This window comes from Mesoplodon mirus (assembly GCF_964341445.2).
Source record: "Mesoplodon mirus genome assembly, chromosome: 17".
Lineage (NCBI taxonomy): Eukaryota > Metazoa > Chordata > Mammalia > Artiodactyla > Ziphiidae > Mesoplodon > Mesoplodon mirus.
Window position 1 is genome coordinate 75,298,807 of NC_138993.1, and position 12,237 is coordinate 75,311,043.

At 38.5% G+C, this 12,237-nt stretch overlaps 1 protein-coding gene across 1 annotated transcript in view; it reads left to right on the top strand.

The window, feature by feature from the left end:
• Nucleotides 1–12,237, top strand: part of MYO16 (myosin XVI) — a gene marked incomplete at both ends in the record, with an annotated part of 418,949 nt that overhangs the window by 388,375 nt on the left and 18,337 nt on the right. The window contains one exon of the mRNA XM_082602366.1: nucleotides 11,046–11,131. Within this exon, the coding sequence (XP_082458492.1) occupies nucleotides 11,046–11,131 (86 nt within the window). The remainder of the gene's footprint in view (nucleotides 1–11,045; nucleotides 11,132–12,237) is intronic.

The window sequence follows — 12,237 nt, forward strand, 5'->3', positions numbered from 1 at the left end:
CTGGGTGTTTACCAAAGAGAAATGAAAACAACGTCCATATAAACACCTGTATACAAATGTGTATCCTACCTTTATTCATAATCACCTAAAACTGGAAATAAATGAATTGTCCTTCAGTTGGTGACTGGACTGTATTCGTTATTAATTGCTGTGTAAAAATTACCCTCCAGAACTTAGAAGCTGTTGTTTTGTAGTTTCTGTGGGTCAGGAATCTGGGTGTGGCTGAGCTGAGTGCCTTTGGTTCAGGGTCCCTTGCGAGGAAGCGATCAGCTATCAGTCAAACCTGTAGTCATCTTGAGGCTGGTTGGAAAGATGGTTTGATTTCAACATAACTCACAGGAGCATCTCCACAAGGGAGGCCTCACAACAGGGCGGCTGGCTTCCCCCAAGCAAGCTGTCCATGGGAAAGCAAGGAAGAGCACCCAGGATAGAAGCCACGCCCACTGCACGGCTGCTCTTGGAGGGGACAGCCAGCACTCCAACCACATCCAGCTTGTTGGATTCAGGCCACATGCCCAGTCAAATCGTGGGAAGAGGTTACTGGAGGTGTGAGTGCCTCTGGGTGGGCCCATCAGAAGCATTTCACAGGCTGACCAGTGCATGGATCAACTCTGCAATAAAAAAGGATGAACCATTATTACACACAACAAAATGGATGCATCACAAATGCATTGAACTGAGTGAAAAAAGAATCAAAAGACTCTAAGTATGATTGCATTTATATGACATTTGGGAAAAAGCAAACTACAGGGACAGTAAGAGATGAGTGGTTACTAGAGGCTGGGTGCAGTGGCCAGGGCTGGGCTGTGTAACAAAATGTCACAGGCCAGGTGGCCTGTAAAGAGCAGTGATGTGTTGGCCACAGTTCTGGAGGCTGGAGTCCAAGGTCAGGGTGCTGGCACCGATGACATCCCTCTTGCAGGTTGCAGATTGCCAACTTCCTGCTTGCCCTCATGTGGTGGAAGGAAGGAGCTAGCTCTCCGGGGTCCCTGTTATAAGGGCACTAATCCCATTCATGGAGCCTCCACCCACATAACCTAATCACCTCCCAAGGGCTCCACCTCCTAACACCACCACACTGGGGGGTAGGGCTTCAACATATGAGTTTTAGGGGGACACAAACATTCAGACCACAGCAGACCACAGAGGGTCATGTGGTGGTATTGACAAACAGGAATGAGTGTGTTCCTATAAATTTATAGGCAGGTGCATAGAATAAAGGTGAACCTTTCTTTCTGTAAATGTCACTTTTGTTTAAAAAATAAAGCCTGAGTAGAATAAACACAAAGAAAAATACTCCTAGGCATATCATAGTGAGACACTGGTAACCAAGCATGAATCTTAAAGGCAGCCAGAGGTTAAAAAGGAAAAAAAAAGACAAATTACCTTTAAAGAAGCAGTGGAAGTCCAAAGACAATGAAATAACATATTTAACCTGCTCAAATAAAGTAGCTGCCAATCTAGAATTTTAAAAACAGTAAAATACTTCTGTAAGAATGAAAGGGAGTTAAGGATATCTAATAAAAACAAAACAAAACAAAAACTGAAAGAATTAAACATGGACAGACCCAGAATGCTCAGGTAAAAGAAGGAAAAATGAGCAATAAAAAACTAAGTAAAGTTAGAGGGAGTAAAAATAATATTTAATATTATACACTGATAAATCACATTAACAGGTTATAATTTCAAAGGTAACCACTGAAAGAACAGTAGAGAGGTGTATAATTTCCAAACTAATAGAGTAAAATAGAATAATAAAAAGTCAATCAACCTAAAAGATAGCAAAAGGGGTAAAACAGGAATATCTGCAAGGTACGACAAATTGAAAAGTCTCAGATGGTAGACAAAAAAGCATACATGAAAATAATTAAACTCAATTGAATTCCATTAAACTTTAAAAGACTCTTATTTAGTGTAAGTTCACATTAAGAATCAATTAATACAGTATTGTAAAGCTTAAATTTTCTGAAAACATGTAATACATGAGGATGCTGAAAATTTAAATGTGAAGGGATAGAAAAGGAAAAGATATAGCATGCACATATTAAAAACAACAACAGTTCTATTTGGAAGTTAAAAATTACATTGCTGAGTAATCAATAGATTCAAGAAAGATAAGAACCTAAGTTACTGAAATATAAAATAAGCAACAAAGTCAAATGTTAATTCTTTGAAAAAAATCTTTGAAGCATTAATAAAATTGAGAATTCTCTTTCAAGGGTGATAGAGAAATAAAGTGGACGCAAATAGCCAATTCTGGGATGAAAAAGGGGACCCACCACAGATCTTCCAGAAATTAAAAAAATGATAATGATTATATTATAAACAGCTTTATGCCAAAATAAATTTGTGAATTTAGATGAATACTTTTCTCAAAAAAAATTACAACTAACCTAAAATAGAGAAAAGAAATCGGAGAGCTAAATAGTAATGTAAATGTTAAATTACTGAGTTTGTAAATGAATACTTTCCTACAAGGAAAACTCTAGGCCCAAATGACTTTTCTGGTAAGTTATCTCAAAATTCTAAGGATGAAATAATTCCACTGTTATACAAACTCTTCCAGAGAATAAGAATGAAGAAGGAGAAGAAAAAAAATTAAAACAGAAACCTCTCCCAGCTTGCATAAATAGCCACTTAATTTATGACAGAATTGGCATTGGAGGAAGAATAATCAATTGCTGTCCATGTGAGGAACAAAAATGAAACTTGACCCCTACCTTATGCTATACACACACAATCCCTGGTAGATTTTAGATCTCAACGTCAAATGTAAAATAAACTTTATAGAATAATAATTTTTTAACCTCAGAGATGGGAAAAGAAAGGACTTCTTAAACAAATTAAACAGGATACAAAAAAGTGCTAACCGTAAAGGAAAAAAATATATATATATATACACACACACATATATATATGTATATATATGTAATGGGATAAAATATTTTCAACACATTTAACCAACAAAGGGCCATATTCAGAGTTTACTTAAAAACAAACAAAAACTACTGAACAGAAAAATAGAAAGGGCAAATGAAAAGGCATGTCAACGTTTTTAATGAAGTCCAACTTTATTCATAATTAGAGAAATGCACATTAAAACCACCATGTGATCCTACTACAGACCCTATAGAATCTCAGAACTGACTGACCAGGATGAGGAGCTTTGTGAAGGGATCACCAGGAATGTTAGGGCAGGGATTTCATTCGGAGGAGAAAGAGCCAATACTGATTTGAGAGAGAACGTTGGGAGCTTCTGGGTAATGGACAATGTTCTATTTCTTGACTTGTGTGGTAGTTACGGTTCCTCATTTTTTAAAAAAATGGGAGAGAAAGAGGGAGGGAGGGTATTTCAGAATGGCTGTTAGGTAGCCAGGATGGTGGTACTCCATGGCCGACAAGAGATTCTGGCTTCACCATCCTGTCTCTGGCTTCCCTCCAGGTCCAAGTAAGGTCGGAGGATGTAGTGTTTCATCTGAGCACATTGCTCACCCAAGGATGTTCATTGCTGACCTGCCCAGCAGGAGAGGGTGAATGGGTCTGGGGAAAATCTAGCCAGACAATTCTCATCACAAGTCACGCTTTACTTGGAAGGAGTCATGGGGTGGGTAGTTGATTAGGGCAGGGCTTGTTCAAGCTTAGCATCAAGGACCCCAGGGTAATCCGGGAGTGTTCTGTTGGCACACAGGAAAAGAATTGTTTTCATCACACACACACAGAGAAAAAGCCCCAAAGTGTTTCTGAATGCTACCCCTCCCCCCATATTAAGCAGGGATTCCATGTAACGATTGGTTGGAAGTATTTGGCTCATAAGACAGAGGCTTTTTGGTACGATGGGAGGAAATGACACTGGGAAGATACAGAAGGATTTTTATACCTGCGGTAAAGATTTCTAGGGAAAGGAACTGCAGTTACCAAGAACAGACAGACGTACCGGTTCCCACGTTCCCAGAGCATGGGTCTTTCCTAAGTTTTCTCCTCTCTTCTTCAACAACATATTACTATTCATCTGGCATTTTAATTTTATGCAGGCTATAAAAGCTGTACATGTTTTATGTGACAATTTGGAAAATACAGGAAAGAATAAACAATGAGTAAAACCTACCATTCCTTGCATTACCCAGAAATGCATTACCCATTCCTTGCATTACCCAAAACATGTCTAATATTCCACTGTGTAGAATTCTGGTTTTTTTCATACAAGTATATGTGTGTGTTTATATAAGATGTTTGGTTTTGTTTTTATAAAGCTTGAGTTATACTGTACATGTGGTTTTAACAATCTGCTTTTTTTCCCTTAGAAATCTCATGTGGTATATCTCTAGGTCAACAAATGCAGATCTGCATTGTTTACAGTTGGCTGTTAACTGTACATGATGCCTAACATCTCATCAGATAGGACTCAGGTGATTTAAAATAACCCAGCCCTATTTGTTGGATATTAGAATTATCTCCTGATTTTCTATCCTTAAAATAAAACTGAGTGTTTATGATGGATTACTCCAACTTGATTAAAATAGACATTTTGTGAAACTTTCCATGTTAATGTGTCATGTTCAAATTTATGTGTGTGTGTGTTTAGATGGAAATATGGAGATATAATCTTTCTTTTAAAACCATTGCTTTCTGAAATCTCTGATGATAACCCTTTACAAAAAGGATAACAAAGCATTGTATACCCTTATACCGAAATTAAATATTCCTAAAATAATAAAAATGGAATTTGAGTGATAGCAATAGTCAAAAAGTATGTGATAAGAGAATATTTCACAAAGGTTGCATATATCTAGTAAGAAGGTAATTAATTCATTTTTATTTTCAATTTTGGAGTATTTAAGGATAGCTGCTAAACAAAAGGGAATTTAAAATATATTGGATGATAAAAACTGAATGCACAAACATTTAAAAAGATAACCATATATCCTTTCATTTTTATTAAATTTTCACTCCCTGCCATTCTCCCTAGCTCACCTTGGGTGATGCTTATTCTACCACAGGGAAAGAGAAAATAGTCACTCCCCTTTACCAAAATATTTAATTTGTCTGTGTTTTGAGTCAAAAGCCAAAAACTGTGGCTTGGTAAATGGTCCTAGAAAACTTAATACAAAAAACTCTGAGTCTTACTCTAAAAATCAAAATAAACCCCAAAACCAACGGAACAAACCAAAAAACCCTCTAGACCAAATGGAAATTTTTGTGGAATATGTTGCCTGAAATTAATCATATAAAATTAAATATTTAGGAATATCAGGCTTCAAAACTTCAGTATGTAACTGATAGTGTATGTTCAAACCCTGAAACAGAGATTTACACATTATCCCTTAAATGCTTATAGAGACCAGATTTTAAAATAAAGCTAGTTCTGCGTTGTTGTTCATTGAAGATCACTCGAAAATCTCGAGCTATGTGAACAAAAGGAAAATTATTTCAATTGGGATTTCAGTCTTTCAAAGTAACATGACATGTTTATTTTGATTTACCTGTGTGGACCCCATGAGCTTCTGGGTTCCTGAAACCTTCCCATGACTATTAAAATATCCGGCACAATGCTCTGGATACTCAGGCAGGCACTCAGTAACAGCATTTACTGATTGGAATAATGTTGCATATTTCATAAGAACCAGTAAGTCCTATGCTGGGGCCAGAGTCAGAAAACCTCTCCTGGTCGGTATGATAAAAACTGTTCAGATGTTATATATGTACAGCACATGATATATACATGGTCATTATAACTCAAATCGGTTAGTCGTACTGGTTCACAATTCACAGCGTATAGTCAATATGCTTACTAAATAAAGGCACGAGATGGGAATAAATGTTTAAAATAACTTGAAGTTTTCATTGAATCAGAAATAGTGTTATTTTCAAGGAAACAACTTCTCTGGAGTGCCAGTATCTGCATGCTACCTCTGCTTCCCAGAAATAATTATCTGTTTGTTCATTTGCTGAAATATAGTTATGTGTGGGTAATTATAGCTATCACTTACTTTAATTGCCATCCTTTTACTGATGCGAACACAGACTTAGATCTTTTTTTGTATATTTAATTATTCCCTGGACTTGTGGTTATTTATCATTAGATTAGAGAACACTTTTTAGTGCTAGAACATTGTAGTTATATCAAACAAAATATTGTGAATCTAAAGATGTTTAGTAGGGAAATAAAGATGTGACAAATTCTATCTAGGCCATTTTATGTTCAGTATGATTTTCTTTCTTGCTGCTTGATGACTACACATTTTATCGCTGGGCATCAGAAAAAAAATGACAATTAAAGAATACAGTCAGTATATTTGATTTTACATTTACCTTCTCTGAAGATTGTCCTTTCTTTGTGCTGTGTTTATCCTCGGTGCATTGTAAGGATAATCTATGGCAATAAAGTACTGGGTGAGGCCATTTACAAGACCAGAATCTCTGCACTCTTTACATAGACTCCAAGGCCACATTGAACCTAGTGCTATGGTAGCACCAGACCACATCGACTCTGGGAACTTTGGAGAATATGGCTTTTTTCACTCATGCTCAGGAAAGATCCCGACCCCTAGCGAAGGAGCCTTTGGTTAGAATCCATGAAATGTATTCAAATATAGGTTTTACAACCTCGTCTTGTTTATAGGAACAGTATAGACTCTTTGGAATTCATACTGCTTTCTGATTCAGAGCCAAACTGCCAGAGGAAGCAAGCCTTCACTTGACAATCTAGAATATGGTTCAATTATCTATTTTGAGCAGCAGAAGATAGGTTTGTTAAGAAAGCAAGCTCCTCAGGCATTCAGAAAGCCCTGTTGCACTCCTCCTTTTCATTAAAGATAGTTTGAAGTCATATTGAATAATTTCTAATTTGGACTTCATTTAATTCAGTTTCCTCCACTGTAGTTGAGAAGTCGGGTTGAAAATGGCGGATGGAACTGCTGACTCTGCCATTTCCTAGCAGCGTTGCATGGCTTCTCTCTGCCTGGGCTCAGACCCAGGGCTGATGCACACTAACTCCATGACCCTGAGACCATGACTTAACCTCTCCAATTCTCAGTTTTCTCAGCTTAAAAATGGGGACAATCAAAGGACCTGCCCTGTGGGATTGTTATGAGGATTTAGTATCAATACGATTTTACTAGCTAGCTAAAATTAGTGCTCAATAAATATTACCTATACACAGATATCATAAAAGGCTTAGATATTTTAGAGCTAGAAGATCCCTGAGGATTCATCCAATAAAAACAAGAATTATGTACATGACATAGATGAGGTATAAGGCAGTGAATTAATTCCTCCAAGACCACACAGGCTATAATACTAGAATCAATGCCTTATGACTTGTTTACACATAGACCCAAGTACCCACGTGTGTATAGTCAAACACTCAGATCATTTTGATGGTCTACACTGCTGTTCAGACATTATGATTCGGAGCCTCTGGCATGAATGGAAGTCGGGGTATGTGGATAGAGTTCAAGGGAAGGGAAGCATGCTGTTGCTGCCGCAGAAAGCGTACATGGAAGGAGGGGCGTAGAACTGTATTTGCTGGGAATTATTGCCCCAGAGTCTGGTCTGGGAGAGGGCTGTGCCCTGAGAAAACTAGAGCAGGTTTATAAGTATGCCTGAGAAATGGTTCTGTGACGGAGACCCCACTTCCAATGGAAGTCAACAAATAAGGGGCTTCAGATGAACCTTGAATGTGCCCCCAGCACCAATCAGGGGTCTTCAACCCTGTGGGAAAGCACAGTGGGATTCTCTACCCCAAGGCTTTGGGGTTCTTCTGATGCCTTTGTGTAACAATGTCCCTTAGCTACATGAGGGACACATGTTCAAGAATTTACAGGTGAAATAATATAATTTCTGTAATTTTTTAAAAAGATAATGAGAAGTAGATGAAACAAGATTGAAATACTGAAAATCCTGAAGCTTGGTGATGGGTCCATGGAGTCTCACTCCCTATTCTCTTTGCTTTTATATGTACATGAAATTTCTGTAATAAAGAGTCTTGAGATATTTGTTGTCTTGATAGATAAGATGGGTTAATTATTGTAGTTTTATGTGCACTTCTTTGAATACTTACTGAAAATAAACTTGTTTATTATTTAGTGGTCACTTATAGTCTCTCATTTTCTGTACAGAGTCTTTGCCCATATTTTAAAATATGAGAGTAGGCTCTTTAATTTGACTTGTAGGATGTTTTAAGAATAATAGAGCCTTTTATTTGGTGTATTTAAATGTTCTATGTTGTTCTTTTTTAATTTGCACTTTACTTTTTTGATATTTTTAAAGTATATTTATTTTTAAGTTTCAAATAGAAGTATTGATACATTTTCTTTTCCTTCATGGTGTGTGTCTTTGGTGTCATTTTTAGATCATTTGCCTTTAAAACATACTGCTTCTAATATGGCAACAAAATAAAAGATTTTGTTGGCCAAAAAAAGAAACCCTACCTTTTCTAATCTCCTTTACACCTTCAGTGCTTCCGGCTATTCCTTTGCACCTCCGGATTCACGCTTCCATGCATATTCGCCATAACCGGGCTTTCTCACCTCCCTGCTATGACCTTCAGGGTCAGTGCTACCCCAGAGTCGTCTTCCCCTAGAGCCCCATCACCTCCTGCATCACCAGGAGGAAACGACATTCCCAGAATTTCTCCAGTACCCCTTTCTTCTCTGTCACTCTCTCTCTGTCACCACCCAGCCTTCCATCCCCACCCCCAACACTGACTCTATCTGTCCTGACCCTTCTTTAGTTGACAGGTAAGAGATGCCTTTACACCCACCACTTAGGTACCCTGGTGCCACAGCCCTTCTCAGAAATCTACAGTGCTACCCATTGCCTTCAAATATCGCCAGATTCTGTGAAGTGTTAGGTGACGCTTTTAATTTCTGGAGTACACCCTCCAGGCCCCCTACTTTGGCCATCTTACAGGCCACCCCCAGGACGTGGAGACATCTTGTGTTCCATGTTACGATGCTTCAGCTCTTCCATTCCCTTGGCCAAGCTGACCTTCCTCAACCTTGCTCACCTTTCAAAATTCTCCCCATCCTGGAAGGTCCACAGCCTTTGGCATCTCCACCGTCACTCTTCCTCTAATCCCTCACCCAGAGTGATTCCCTGCTTTCTCCAGATCCATCTCAATGCCACCTGTGCCCTGTGGAACCCTTAAGTCATTCTGTTGTGTATTCTGCTTAAGAAGCATTACCATGAAGATTTGAGATCCTCGGAGGCAGACCTTTTCTTGAGTCTTGGCGCATTTCCCAGTGCCTTATTCAGAGGGTGACCTAGATATTTCCTAACTTTATTTAGTTGACACTGTGTAAAGCAGTTCATGCTAATGATTTGGCTCTGAGTTTGGATCCTCACTAAGCTGAGTTTCTGTTCTGATTCAGCGAGCAATCTTCTAACTGATCATTTAGTTTTTAAAAATGGATCACAGCACTCTTCTCCTTCCCCAGGTCCCTAGTCTCTGTAAGACGTCCAGTGAACCGGATTCTATAGCAGCAGATATTTGTCTTGCGTGTCAGTGGGCGCTTCATCCCCCTCTCACATGAATCCCAAACTCTTAGCTTTGCCCTGCTACCTGGACATACATTTTATTGTGACTATCTGCTTATCTAGTTGCCTGGAATGCCAACCTGTGTGTGATCTTGGATTTCCAGCCACCCTTCCTCTGTATTGATTCTGATCACTCTAACACTCACTGCTTGATTGGAGCCTTCCCCACACCTGCTACCTGGGTCTCCATACAGTATTCCCCTGGGCAACTTTAGACATTGCTATTGCTTTTGACCAAGACCCAGTCCCCCCATGACCACCCATCCGTGTGTCTATCACTTCCCAGATACTGGCCCTCTCCTGCCCAGTCTCAATGAACTAACCCTTCCATGCCAAGGTATTTGTATATATATCAAGAAGATCAACTGGGAAGACTTCTTATGTGTTAACAGGATGTTGTGGACTTCTCTGCAGAACTAACTCTCTAACTGGAAAAATATGAGTGATTTTCTAATGGTGTTTAAGTCAGGAATCATGTACATGTTTAATCAGTTATACCATACTGGTTAATTATGATTTCAGATGAGAGGAGAAATCACTTCAGAATCTAAAGTTGTCTAGGCTGAACTTTCATTGGATAGTTACTTTTTAATCCATTCATTTTTATCAGTAAGTCACCTGATTGATCCCTCTCTCACAGTGCTTCTCAGCCAGGGATGATTTTGCCTCCCAGGGGATATTTGGCAATGTCTAGGGACAGTTTTGGTTGCCACAGCTAAGGAGGTGATGCTGATGAACACTGTGCAATGCACAGGACAGACCCCCAACAGAGAATGATACAGCCCAAAACGTCAGCCAGGCTGACGATGAAAAACCCTGCTTGGGTCACGAGGGATAATTACTATAACCTTTTGGAGCCTCGAAGGCACTTCTGTATCGTGGGAGATATAAGTTGCCTCAGACCCGCCACTGAGCCTATAGGGTTGGTTATGTATTGGTCTGTTGTGATCGGGCAGCTACCCTGACCTTTTCTGCGTGGAATTTCGCCCAATCTCCTCCTTTCCTTTGGGTGTAGAATGAACGATAGTCAATAAAGTTCATCTGACACGTAGACTTGATGGCGTCTTATCTGTCTTCCATCCCTTCTCAGCCACCCTGCTACCCCACAAATGGGAAGCAAACTGCAGTCGCAGGGACCCATTTACCCTCCATTGCCCACAGGCTTCTCTTTCCCCCATCGGTGTTTCATCAGACTATTTTCAGTCTCTAGAAAAGTTTTCCTTCTCCCCTCCAGCACTTCTTTGCCCATGTCTGTGCTATTATGACATATTTCTTCATTATCATTTCATCTTTTTTTGCCAATACATTTCCTCTTTGATTAGATGGAACTCCAGCAATACCTGGCGTTACCATGCTGTCTTGGGAAATTTATTTTTCAATGAGTGTTTACTGACCTTCATTTCAATCCATGAAATGTCACCATTTTAATTTGTTCAGTAAGTACACGACTTACTTTATTTGGGGAAAGAACACACAACTTAACGGCTATTTTGTGTTGACCTCCATAGGTTTACCTGAAGATGATGGATTCTCCAGGTTGTCTGGGAGTGGGACCTCCTCCTTTCAGAGACATAGAGAGAGTCACACCACTCAGGTAATGACCCCTCAATGCTTACCTTTGCTATGGTAACTGAAGTTAAATTCCTACAAGAGATTCATGAAGGTGTGACCAAGAGTGTTTGTTCTTATTGGACTAGGGAACACAGTTATTTTCAACTCTGCTGTAACTTTCTTCACCTCAATATTCTCTTTCCCTTTGTATCAGCTGACTGCTCTCTATTTTCTGCTGGTTTCAAAAAAAGAAGAACATCCAAAACAAATAAAAATTATTAGATGGTTTCATATGAACTGTTATGACATAATTTATGTAGTGGCATTTTAAAATCACTGTCAGGTGAAGGGTATATTGCATCTGCTAAATGGTATTAGTATTTCCTGCATTTGGCCTCAGCTGAAATAGGAAGGCTGTAAGTGAGGACAACATGGAAATAAAATGCTTGAAGCCCCTGTGGTTTCATGGCCATTATCTCTCAGTTTCCACCTCAAATTCCATGTAATCCAAATTCATTTATAAACTATCATATGATCAGAACACTGCAAAATCAAAATGAGATTGCAGTTCACAAAACTGTTTTGATGTGCTTCAGTAATTTCACATATATGCATAATATGTTTGGCCTCAAAAATTTTGCCAATATAAAGAGGATTATCACTTTAAAATAAACTCTAGTGTTTGTAGAAAGAATAAAGGATTTATATCAATAGTTTAGTGTCCTTTTTATGTTGAATTTTAAAATACTGTTTTCAATAAGTATCTTCAAAAAATATGACTTTGCTTTGAAGGTGGTACACAACCAACAATGTATCAAAGATTTTATTATCAGTATATTAAAGATTATTGCTTTAGCAGCAAGATTATTTTTTATGAAGTTACAGCACAACTTTTGCTTTGTCAAATATCTACATTAAAATCGTTTGAAAACTCAGTCAAGTATTCAGATGTTTTCATGAAACCAACTATCCAGCCAAAGATCTGTTTTCATCTGAACATTTGACATTATATAGGCACGGTTATATTACCAGCTGGGATTTTTAAAATAACACCGATGAGCTAGTGGGAAAAATCAATAATTTAATCTTAAAAATAAATCTTACAGTAGACAATATGCTGAAATCACTTACGCTGATATATAGGCATTG